This window comes from Hippocampus bargibanti, linkage group LG10 (assembly GCF_051943395.1).
Source record: "Hippocampus bargibanti isolate YZ-2025 linkage group LG10, ASM5194339v1, whole genome shotgun sequence".
NCBI classification, from domain to species: Eukaryota; Metazoa; Chordata; class Actinopteri; order Syngnathiformes; family Syngnathidae; genus Hippocampus; species Hippocampus bargibanti.
In genome coordinates, this window is record NC_142743.1 from 17,522,507 (window position 1) to 17,534,751 (window position 12,245).

Genomic DNA, 12,245 nt, shown 5'->3' on the forward strand with positions numbered 1-12,245 from the left:
TTTCGACACTCCAGCATCCTTTGGGGTCTTCAAAGCCCCGATATGTGTCTCAGTTGTTATTCCCAAACAGTTTATAAGTGAATGCAAGGAGAAGCATCTGATTGCAATATTTTCACCATTTTAATGTTTGCATCCAAATTGGATCTCAAAAATGCCCACGTGGGTCATTATTAGACTTGTGCAGAGCTTGCTGATGAGCTCATTTGAATCTAAATCTAAAACATGCAGGATAGGGCTCGAGGACCGCAGTTGGTGACCTCTGATTTAGGGTTAAATGAAAGATTGTAAAGCAGCACGTTTACTCCATTTAACCACCGAAACGGGGAACTGGAAATTTGAAATGATAACGACACCTTGGCAATGCTAAGCCCGATTCAAATTGATTTTCAAAACTCACTGTCAAATAATATGAATTCCATAGCACACCAAATTATTGGTGGTTCTGAACCTGGGTTTAACCTGGTCTCTGGGCTTCAACGGAACCTCTGCCATGGAAGGTAAGACACGGAAACACACAGCACTCAACATGTTTAAAGGACAACCGACGCCTCCCGACAAGTTGTGTCCATAATTTGTAAAATCACTTCAAACGACTTCTACTGAGCGTATTTTACAAACATTCCACGGCATATAGCTATATTTTGTCGGTGATGTCGGTTGTCCTTTAAGAAAAAAACATTCTTCAAAAGTATCACACATCATATGTATCAAATTCCCTTTTATTGGAGAACTGCACACCCCCTTACATACACATATACCATCAACATGATCCATATTGAAATTGAAGGGAGAAAAAAATATATAAAAGCAGCCATTTGTCACAGTTGTTGTTTTCATATCATAGTTTTTAGTAGTGTATAAATAACCACACTATATCTTCACCAGCTAACTTCGGGAGAGAGGCCACTGCATTGATTGCCTGTCAATCACGGGATACTTGTCATCATTCACCTCAATATATAATTCAGATTGTGGAATGACTAACGTGCATGTTCTAAGACTGTAGGGGGGGGGGGAGAACGTGTGCAATTGGAACCCCAATCCTCATTGCTTATCACTGTGCTGTCCAATATTGTCAGCCATGATGTGAAATTTGTGTGTGTGATGATGTGTGAATGTGTGAGACTAATAAAGGCATATCCAATCCAATCCAATCCAATCCAAATTTAATTATTATTATGGCCGCCGTCCATAATTTCTGTCTCGGGCTACGCACAACTGTGGGTTCTTGCAGGTGTTTAAAAACCACTGAAGTCAGGCCAAAAGCAAATAAAAACTGGTGGGAAAAAAAATCAATATGTTTAAAAAAATATTTTTTTGCGCCTCCTCCTTCCTAGGCTACTGATTGGCCGATTCACAAGCGTCTATCCAATCACTGTACACGTCAACTGGCTCTGACAAATCTGGAGAGAGACGTGTCAAGGAAAAAGACCTGCTTGCATGACATAATTATGCATTTTATATTCACATTGGCACTCAATAGGTAAAAAGTGACAGTGCCGCAAAAATTCAGACAAGATTCAGTCACTGCCAGATGTGCAAAAACATATCCACTCCAGTGGCAGGGTTTTTGACAATGTCACTCAAATTGCAGGACCCACAGAATATTGATTTTTAGGACTACATAAACATTCAGTGCAGCATTAGAAACCTCAGACTCTCTTCTTTCATCTGAAAAAAAGAGTAAATTCCTAAATGATATGGGTCTGGAGTTATACGAGCTTCAAATGAGGGCGGTTGCACAAAATACAACACAATACATATTGGTTTATATAGCGTTTCAAAAACAGCTGAAGCTGGAAAAAAAAGCACTAACATGGAAAAAAGGGAAATGCTGCCCCTTTTGGAAAAGAAAAAAACATTGCCGAGGCCATCGCCAGCGCTTTATTGGCACCCAAGCATGCAAAACCAAAACATGAACAAATTCGGGAATGGTGCTCTATCATATTTTCAATTCCCGAATAAATTTGTGAAGGGCAGTGAATGAGTTAAATGAGAAAACAAAGGTAATATTACACACAAAAAAATGAGTATTATGTTGTGGTTGAATCAATCAAGTTGTAAAAAAAGGCAAATTCATCAGAATTAACATCCAAATTTTAATTTATTGACTGCTCCTTTTACTAGTCATACATTAATAACTTTAAATGGCTAAAATTGCATTGTTTCTTCTTGCAATATAAAATCAGAATCTTTGTTGGACTCAATTGAACTCTTTCTGTTGTCATGTAAACACTTAATAACGTGTGCTTTAACTTTTGCTGACATAATGAACAAGAATTTCAACCCCGAATGCAACTCTCAGACTTTGTCAGCTCCAAAACTTTACATCCCTCCCTGACGCTGACCACGTCAAAGCGTCAATAACTCCAATGCTACATAGGCTGTCGGAGCACGTAGGAGGGAGGCGCCGAATGCTCAATTAGAAACCGTACGAAGACCAAAAAGCACAAGGAGTTATGATGTGCTAATAAATCAGCGGTTAAACACCGGGGCCAGAAGATCACGCTGAAAGCTATTGCACCACGACGGCACACAGAAAAACATGAGTGAAAACTCAAAACCAGTACCTCGGAACTGTGTGGCTGACGTGAAAAAAAGAACAATGATACAAATGTATTGCACGGAGAAGGATACAAGTAATAGGTGTTTGGAACTCCTCCAAACAGACCGTACAAGATATGATCCCAGTATTTCTCGTTCTCTCCCTGTCGTGGGGGTGAAGGGGAGATACGTTAGCAACAAGTCTTTAAAAGGGAACGATAGCCTTGGGGGCGAAAAAAGCAAAGACTTACATTTTGACATCACATGACTTCTCATGGTTGCAGAAGGGGCAGGTGAATTGAGTGTCTAGATCCCCAGTCATCTTCTTCTTCGCAGGGGGTTTTCGTTTAGACTTGCGGCGACCCATGTTTCTGCGTTCAAATGTTCTGCCGCTGTTTCATAGCACAGGGGATAACTCAAAACAATAAGGGACGGGAAGATAACGCTCGATCGCCCCCTCCCCACAAACTTTCTGGTAAGTTAGCAATCGAACATTGACATGTTTGTTTTTAACTCCCCATAAAACAATTAGCTACACCATTTACGATTGCGCAATAATCGTCGATAAGGAGGCAACGGATTCAAAACAATTTAAGGACCTTAAAGTAAGCTCTTGTTTACCTGCGCTCGGGAAGACTAAAGACACGTTGCAAGAATATTTACTTCCGCAACAGCAGCATTCATGAGGAAGAACTCGAGTCACTTTCCGGCCATTGATTGGTTACTCGGTACGTCTGTCACGTCGATTAGTAGTGACGTCATGTTTTTACTTGCCCGCGTGATTACGTAACTACGTCAGGACTCAGAAGCTACAGGTTTGTCTAACTTCACTTTAGCTCGTCTCCATATTACACAATTATCGAAGATGATTTAATCGACTGAATTTATGTGTTCAAGAATAAATATTACTTTTATATTACTGTCACTCAAGTCACACACTAAGGTGAGCCGAGGTTGACACGATATCTAGCTAAAGCAGGTTAGCAAGCTGTAAAGGCGGTCGGTCTTTTTCTTTCGGTTTTATCACAAGTAATTCATTGCTTGTTTCAACCATTTACAAAATCTCTCAAATGTCACCAAACGTTCTAAACTGACGAAAACAAATATTTACTTTCAATTAAGACACAGTGTTTTATTGGGAAGTAAGAACCAAACTCCCGAACTACTACATTATTTTACATACATGTTCAGAAATCATAAATCGAGAAATTTTCGTACTCGAGACTATGTGGTGCGTGTTAAAATGACGTGAGAGTTACAAAAGTCTAAAATAGAAGTAAATAAAACTACTATAAATAATGCTTTCATTATTTATACATTCAATTATATACAAATGTATTTTGCTTTTTTATATTTTCTTTTATTTCACCTTACTAATGAACTGTCTGTATTTGGGTCAATACTTGCTTCACAAAATTACTTTTACGTAATCCCAAAATTGCTCTGCTTTTTTTCTTGCCCAACTACGTACTTGTGGCGTCACCGGCATGCACCGCGGCTTTGATGTCTTTGATTTATTTTGCAGGAGGCTTTGAACTCTCGCTGCTGCTATCCGCCATGTTTATTCGTCTGCTGTTCTCGAACGTATGAGATCACGCTCATTGCGAGACGAACTATTTTCGATTCTCATTTTCAAGCGCCGTCAGATAATGACGGCGATTGAGGCTATTTGAAGTTCGGTCACTTTTCAAATCGGGCGAATGGTATTGTTAAAAAAATGGTGAAAAATGAGAGCGGCAAAAAACAATGCACATTTTTTGGGGGAAACCGGTAGATTTGTCTCGCTAATCGTGAGACGTGTGTATTGTTGTCAAAATCGGGAATCTCCCGACCAAATAGTGAGACTTAAAGGACAACCGACATCTCCGGACAAGTTGTGTCCATAATTTGTAAAATGGCTTCAAATGACTTCTGAGCGTATTTTAAAAAGATTCCACCGCATATAGCTATATTTTACGTTTTAAGACTCGCGCTGAATATTCAGGAAGTCTTGTTTTTGAGTTGGTGACGAGTCCGTATGTGACGTCTCTAAAGGAACGCCCCACACCGAAAAAAAGACACATTGTAGCAGTCCTTCCATCACGTCAATGTATTTTACTGTATTTTTTGGTCTGAAAACCTTGTGTTGCACCAAAAGCCACCAGAAGAGGGTGTCCAAGCTCCATATAAGGAATTTATCAGCCTGTGGAAACGGAGGTGGCCACAGGAGGTCGCCATTTTGTGCCTCTTTTCTGGTGATCCGTTTCTCGCCAATGGTGCCTCAAAATGGCATGGGATAAATTCTTTAATCGATTGCAAACATGTATGCTTTCCTCTTCAGAACTATTTGAATCATATTCATAACTGGAGGTGTGTGTAACAAGAAAGCATATTCTCCGAATCTGAAGCCATTGTTTTGATTCTCCAGAAATGCAAGACGTCTTGGCCTGACGTCACGAACTGGGGGCGGGACTTTCTGAAAATGCCCAATTCGCAGCTCAATTTTTTTGCAGATTTTGGACACTTTAAGTCATTTTTATTGGTGTTTTGCATTTGAATAAAAATATCATACTGCGTGTTTTGAGTATTTTAGATGCTATAAAACGTTTTTCTGATGTCAGTTAAGAAACAAAAAAGTGACGTCGGTTGTCCTTTAACTTGTATGGAGGTGGCCCGCGAAAGCAGATCATGTGTGTCAACTTCAATGAAGCTTTCGATAATCTCTAGTGAAATGTCAAATTGCGAACTGAATAACGTTGAAATTGTACAATCATTTTCTGACTATTTCCACTCGAACAATAAGTTAACAAGCAACAAAGAAATGATGTCATAACTAGTACTCAATCAATTTGTTTTGGACTATGTGATGATTAATTCGCTCCTCAAGGGAAGACATAACTCCAAAGTGACCTGTGCTAAAAATCAGCTTGATAAATAAAACAAAACAAAAAACACGCAAAGTGCTCCAGACTGCATAAAGGAACTTTTTTTTTCAGTAAGCTAAGTTTGGGTACAACGTAGTATTTACTAATCACATTTTTTAAAGCGAACGGCTGGGCATAAAGAAGGTCAAAACTGTTTATGTAAAAAGCCTACTCATCTTATCAGTTTGCTAATTCAATATTCTCGACAACGCAATAACACACTGTCGATACATTCAAAAGTGCTGTCATGTGAGCAACCGTTGTGTTTGTCACAGCAGGGGTTGTCAATGATGTGGACAGTGAAGGTGGTGGGCCTGGGAGTGGTGGCCTTTTCCGTCAGTCTGGAATTGCTGTGGCGGCTCTTGCGGCGCCTCAAGCCGCCTACAACTTTGAATGAGGTCCTCTTCTTTCCCTCCGAGGTGGCCTGCGTCGAGCATATCTTCTCTCCTGCTTCTCCCAAGTGAGTGACTCTTTGTGTTGAACATAATGAAGCTTCTGTGGTGCACAGCAAAACAGTGCGAGAGGGAGCTTTGTGTTCAACGGTCCTTTTGTGTTTTAATAAACATGTTTGCGGCACATCTTTTCAACTGGCATGATGTCCTTGAGGAAAGGAAGTGAATGTGATGAGAAAGAAATCTATTATCAACTGAGTTTTACAATCGTTTGGACTGCTCTGCGTGACAGAAACTTGTGTGAATATAACCTTGGTTGTTTTGTTATTAACACAGCACTGTCACAGCCTGAGCCTTATACTTTATGTTTTACAAAAGAATCCTACCATTATGCAAATTAACACAAAACAACAAAATTCGGAGAAAATATATCAGCCCACCGATATTTAAACCACCGACGATGACAATAAGCAATACAAACATTGTTTGTAAGAACTGGAGGCCAAGTACCATAGATTAAGTAATTAGCAGATGTGTACATTTCACCATGACGTCCCTGATCCACTGGTGAAAAAGATGCTTTGATCCACTCCTCTTTCATCTATAACTGCTTCATACAACAAAGAGGGTGCAGAAAGTGCTTAAAAATGGATGACTCTTTCTTTTTCTTTTGTGTTGTGACATTATTTTTTCTTTTGTGTTTTATATATATATATATATATATATATATGATATTTTATCTTTTGTGTTGTCACATTTGTTATTTAGTTATTTTGTTGTTTTGTTTACAAGATGGCGCGTGAGATTGACTGCCTTTAAAATAGCTCCTGTGTCTTGTTTTCTACTTCTTCCATTCCTTTCCTATTACTTTCACCACTTTGCTGCTGTGAAATGTAAATGTCTCCATTGCGAGACTAATAAAGGCTAATCCAATCCAATCCAGAATGAACAGTGTTGTTAAAATACTGTAGAGTACTGTAGATAAATATTACCACAACAGCGAACTGAAAACCACAAAGATCAAATCAAAGCTAATTTAGAAAAAAAAAATGTAGGACATCATGAGGATGAAATAAAATACATCAAAACTAAAGATCATGTCCATTAAAATAACAAGCGTTGGTATTTTTTTGGGATGCTTTCAGATCCTGTTGCTGCCCGTTGCCTCATGGTGTCGAGACGTCCTTCACCCGTCTTCTCCGCTTCATCCTGTCAGCGTCCTCGTCTCTGGACTTGTGTTTGTTTTCTTTTTCCAACATGGACCTGTGCAGGGCTGTTCTGTACCTGTACAGGAGGAAGATAACCGTTCGAGTCCTGGTGGACAAAGAATACTCTGTCATCGCTGGATCACAGATTGGAGCTCTACGCAAGGCAGGTAAGTCAATCCAACATGGCAGCATGTCAATTATGTTGACTAAATCACTCGGGGATAAAATAGGAAAGATTGTGGTTAAAATGGACGAGGTCCATTCAACTAAATTGAAGCGAGCCTCACCTTTCACAATATGCACACTTTTGTCATCATTATCTCTGATGTAGTATATATATTTTTCAATCTAAATGCTCTTGGACTGACACCATTTTGTGGTTTGAAAAAGACAGACAAAGCAACACGGTTAGACTTAATACACAACACTTAATTTGGTCATTATTTTAATTTTATTTTATTTATTATTTTATTTTTATCATTACAAGGTAAGGGTATTTCTTTTTTTATTTATTGCTGCTGATGTTGTCTGTCATTAACTCATTCACTGCCAGACGATGTGCCAAAAAATGCGTCCACTCCAGTGCCAGGGTTTTTGTCATTTTCACTCAAATTGCAAGACCCACAGAATATAGAGTTTTTCGACTACATAAACATTCCATGTAGCCTAAGAAACCGGATACTCTATTCTTTCATCAGAAAAAGTAGTTATTTCATACGTGATATGAATCTGGAGTTATCTGAGCTTGAAATGGGGGCGGCTGTTCAAAATATAATGCAATACATACATATTTGTTTATCGAGCGTTTTAAAAACAGCTGAAGTTGGAAAAAAAGCGCGAACATGAGGAAAAAGGGAAATGCTGTCTCCATTGTGGAAAAGAAAAAAAACATTGCCAGGTGCCGTGGCCAGCGCTTTATCGGCACTCACGCATGAGAAAACAAAATTTGAACACATTTGGGAATGGCGCTCCAAGTCATATTTCCAATTCCCAAATATATTTAGCGAATGAGTAAAGTTGTAATTTTAACACTGTATTTTTTACCTTTAAAAAAACCACACCCACAATAAAAAGCCTAGTTTTCAATGTAAGATCATTATCGGATCACTGTTGCAATATCTGGCATGAATATGGGAATATGACATTTTTATCCATAGCATCCAGCTCCAGTTGCTGGCATAAAAGGGCTGATTTTGGGGCCAGTCAAATTGAAAATTGCCACTTTTTAAATACAGTGAGACCTCAACTTACAAACACCTCAACTTACAAACTTTTTGTCTTACAAACGTCAAATTTATGAAAATTAAACCTTATAATAAGCACTATTTTCATAATACACACCCACCACGTCTGGCGGAATCACACGACCAAACAGCACCAGAGGTTAAGTTACCAACAGTCCTTATGGAAGGTGACTCTCCTTCCATAAGCCATCAACGACCATCAAAAAGGTAAATAAAACTTTATTTTACAGCACAGTTTATTTCTTTAATTACAGTCGTCATGTAATGCGTCTCTCTTTCCAAACAGCAATTCCCTTTGACCTTCGACCTCCAATGCCATTCCATCAAGCCATAAATGACCATCACAAATGTAAATAAAGTGACTTTATGATACAATGCAGTGTTTTTATTTCATTACAATACAATAGCACATTTATTATACATAGAATAAGGTATGTTGTGTGTAGTTTTAAGGCTTATTTAGTTGAAAAGTATATTTTATGGAAACCCGGGAATGGATTATTCCCATTTTAATGGTTACCTATGGGAACATGTTTTTTGAGGTACACACTTTTCGCCTTACACACTCTGTCTGGGAACCAATTAAGTTCGTAAATTGACGTCTCACTGTAGATCAAAAAACATCAAGCTTAATCAGGGATGATTTTGTGATGCAACTGGCAGAGTCGACCGGAAATGACTCAGGTCAGTCTCAATGGAAAGGTGCTTGCTCCTTTCATAGACGAACGAGCGGCATCAGTGCCAAGAAGTCTCCTCTGGCATTGTTCTGGGTGGGGGATTGGGGGGAAGGAGGGTGGCATAATGACAGCAGCTGTCTGACCTAATGGACTCTGGTCCATTAGGTCCAGGTCCATAATGGTTTTGTGCTTTCTGTTTCTTTCTTTCTTTCTTTCTTTCTTTCTTTCTTTCTTTCTTTCTTTCTTTCTTTCTTTCTTTCTTTCTTTCTTTCTTTCTTTCTTTCTTTCTTTCTTTCTTTCTTTCTTTCTTTCAGTCTCCCACATTTGATGAATTGACGCTGCTTTGCATTGTTAAGTAAGGATTAAGTAAGTAAGAAATTGGCAACGTGGACAGCAGATTTCATTAGCTCAAGTGTTTTTGTGTGTGTGTGCGTGTGTGTGTGTGTGTGTGTGTGTGTGTGCGTGTGTGTGTGTGTGTGTGTGTGTGTGTGCGTGCATAAGGATGTTGAGCACCTCGGTCCACCGTTGTGTCTTGTCTTTGTCCTGCAATGGTGCGTTCATGCTTAACTCCTTCACTGCCAGACCAGGGCCCCTTCCGTATACGCCATGAACACACTCAGCATCAGTATCTGCGAATACCGGCAATGTACATACTGATGCCATTCAACCATACCCGTTTAAAACTTTGAATACGCTTTGTTTTGCTATCACACGACACTCTCATCTGTTCGCAGAGCTAAGTTATGGACCCTTAGTTACGATCACATTTTAACTCATTCACTGCCAGGGAGAAGAGTTTCCAGTGTTATCATAAATTTTGGATCAATCACTCAGAAAGTAATTCATCATTTGGGCGGGCAGGGGAGGACCAGTGCTCATAAACAAACCGGCCCAAGAAAAGCTGTCATTCACGCTGGCCATACGTAATAGTCACTTAGCAATACATACCGCAGTGAATGCAATATAATCACAATGACACCACATAAATCCCTCGCGTGCACACGCTCGCCTTCTACCGAATCGGCCTGATCTGAGCAGAGCTGCTCTTGGCCTTCATCCAGCGTCATAAATTGTTGCATTTCAGACTCTCTTAGGCCAGACAAGTGAGTCAGCCACATGCACGTGGGTCGGACTCGCTGGAGACACCCCGTGAGCCAGCATTTTACCTGATTGCTTTTTTTCCTGCAATGCACTCTTGTTGTGATATTTTTTTGCTTGTATCACTTCACACTTGAAGGCTAGACAGCCACTCGACACACATTAAAATCCATTTTTCATATGTCCCCTGCCGATTCAACCGAGTTGTGAAATCCTTTTTCTCTCCCTTTCCAATTGATGATGTGCTGACTCAAACCTGACGTTCATTTCTCACTTCAAATGTTCAACCACAGATCAGTTTTCATTCTCACCACGAGTGTAAAATATCAAGTTTATTCCGATGGCCCACAAGCTGTAACTTTGTCTCAGCCAAATGAGTTCTGGATGTCGGATCAATATTTTCACTTTGTTTTTCCAACTTTGTTCTCCACGATTGTTTCCAGAGGACCCCAGTCCATCCATAATCCATTGAAATGGTGTCAGTCCTCACTGTCCTCCTCCTCTTCTTCTGCAAATTTCCCCATTGTAGGACGAATAAAGGTTTTCTGATTCTGATTCTACAGGGATCTGCGTGCGTAACGTGGGCCGCTATGTGCACATGCATCATAAATTCGCCCTGGTGGATGGACGACGACTCATCACAGGCTCTCTCAACTGGACGCTGGCGGCAGTGCAGCGAAACTCAGAGAACGTCCTGGTCACCGAAGAGCCTCGTCTGGTCAAACCTTTCGTCGGAGAGTTCTGTAGGTTATGGGTGGATAATGATCCCTTACACAATGGACCTTTTACTGATCAAAATGGTTCATGCTGAGGGGGAGGGGGAAACAGCATATCCATTACTGAAACCACATAATCTATCGTTAAATTGTCATACGGCGTTCAGGAATTGTGTACCTAGTATTGTTAGATCACATGTTTTTTTAACGGTTATATTTTATTTTATCTTGCATTATTTTTAAGTCTATGTGAAGTGATATTAACGGAATAAAATTCTTTAAATTGTCCCTAATGTTACTTAACGTTGGATCAACGTTATAATCTGAAGACTGATTTATACGGATGATGACAAGAAGTCACTAAAGTTAAAATGTCACAATTTCAGAGGGAAAAAGAATTACCTTTCATCAGGATAGTTTATTATTAGGTGGATAATATTTACAATATATAATATTCCCTCAACCCAAGTGAAGATAATCTGGAAAGGGAAAAAAAATAACTTTTTTGGCTTTGACCAAATGGCATCAGTGTGCAAAAATAGATTGTTTTAGGTGGAGCATCGTTTTCAATCAATTCATCTTGAGCATTTTAGCTCGGTGGCAGTTAACAGTAATTTTTGTGTCGTTCTTCCTCACCAAAACTTGAGCTGGCATTGTGTTGTAACAGCTGCTTTTTGAGAAAATTGTTGTTGAAATAGTTTTGACTTGTTATTAACACTGAGCTTTTATTTTAATGGTTTTTTTTTTTTGTTTGTTTTATGGACAGTCTCAGTGCCAATTAAATCCAAATTGTTTTTCAGCGCATCAAAACGACTATGCTTCACAGCTGGTGTATGTGCGTGCACCCCGCCCCTGCTCCTCTACTTCATTTTAGATTCCCAAGAAAGCCCCACAGCAGCAGTACACTACCAAAGTGTTATCAGCGCTCAACAATACAATGCATTGAACACGATCTGCTTTGGAAAAGGCTTGAAATATCTGCATGACTACTTGCTCCGGTATTTTAACATCTTTGCTCAAGTTATGTGTGCGAAATGACAATGTCAGTAATCAGCTGCCACGTTATATAAGGGACCGATTTAACGAATCAAGTCATGAGTTGATCTGCGCAAAGTGATGCGTAACTCCGCCGCACTTTACGCACAAATCAGTTTTAGACCTCTCCCGGAAACTCATTTGAGTCCAATTTCAAAATAAGGGCTTATAATTTACATATCGGCCCAAACGCTGCACAGCGGTATCAAAATTGATATTATTCTCACACCTGAAATGAAAACTATTTAATGAGGGGTATAAAATATAAAGACTTGCATTACATCATATCAATATGAATCATTATCAAACCGTTTTCCACAATACGTCCACCAATAAGTAGCATCATCTGTGGGAAGTCACTCCAAAAACGCTGTTTATGTTGGAACTATTAAATCGTTATCACAACAGAACACTGAAAATATACTACA

At 39.4% G+C, this 12,245-nt stretch overlaps 2 protein-coding genes across 2 annotated transcripts; one reads left to right on the forward strand and one right to left on the reverse strand.

Moving 5' to 3' along the window:
* Positions 1–703: 703 nt before the first annotated feature.
* LOC148892723 (transcription elongation factor 1 homolog) lies at positions 704–3,269 on the reverse strand. Its single transcript, XM_089007340.1, has 4 exons — positions 3,166–3,269; positions 2,796–2,936; positions 2,638–2,708; positions 704–1,403 (listed from the first exon to the last, which is right to left on the reverse strand). The coding sequence occupies exons 2-4, from the start codon at positions 2,909–2,911 to the stop codon at positions 1,339–1,341; spliced, it is 252 nt and encodes an 83-aa protein (XP_088863466.1). The 5' UTR covers positions 2,912–2,936; positions 3,166–3,269; the 3' UTR covers positions 704–1,338.
* A 59-nt stretch (positions 3,270–3,328) lies between these two features.
* On the forward strand, positions 3,329–12,206 carry pld6 (phospholipase D family, member 6). Its single transcript, XM_089007335.1, has 5 exons — positions 3,329–3,359; positions 5,723–5,907; positions 6,985–7,214; positions 10,630–10,809; positions 11,583–12,206. The coding sequence occupies exons 2-5, from the start codon at positions 5,735–5,737 to the stop codon at positions 11,654–11,656; spliced, it is 657 nt and encodes a 218-aa protein (XP_088863461.1). The 5' UTR covers positions 3,329–3,359; positions 5,723–5,734; the 3' UTR covers positions 11,657–12,206.
* The last annotated feature ends 39 nt before the right edge of the window (positions 12,207–12,245 follow it).

Coding starts and splice junctions, on each gene's coding strand:
- pld6 (XM_089007335.1), top strand. CDS start 5,735: ATGATGTGGACAGTGAAGGTGGTGGGCCTGGGAGTGGTGGCCTTTTCC. Junction 7,215..10,629: donor TGGAGCTCTACGCAAGGCAG/GTAAGTCAATCC, acceptor CTGATTCTACAG/GGATCTGCGTGCGTAACGTG. Junction 10,810..11,582: donor ACCTTTCGTCGGAGAGTTCT/GTAGGTTATGGG, acceptor ATTGTTTTTCAG/CGCATCAAAACGACTATGCT.
- LOC148892723 (XM_089007340.1), bottom strand. CDS start 2,911: ATGGGTCGCCGCAAGTCTAAACGAAAACCCCCTGCGAAGAAGAAGATG. Junction 2,709..2,795: donor AAGTCATGTGATGTCAAAAT/GTAAGTCTTTGC, acceptor CCCCCACGACAG/GGAGAGAACGAGAAATACTG. Junction 1,404..2,637: donor GTTCCAAACACCTATTACTT/GTATCCTTCTCC, acceptor GTCTCTCTCCAG/ATTTGTCAGAGCCAGTTGAC.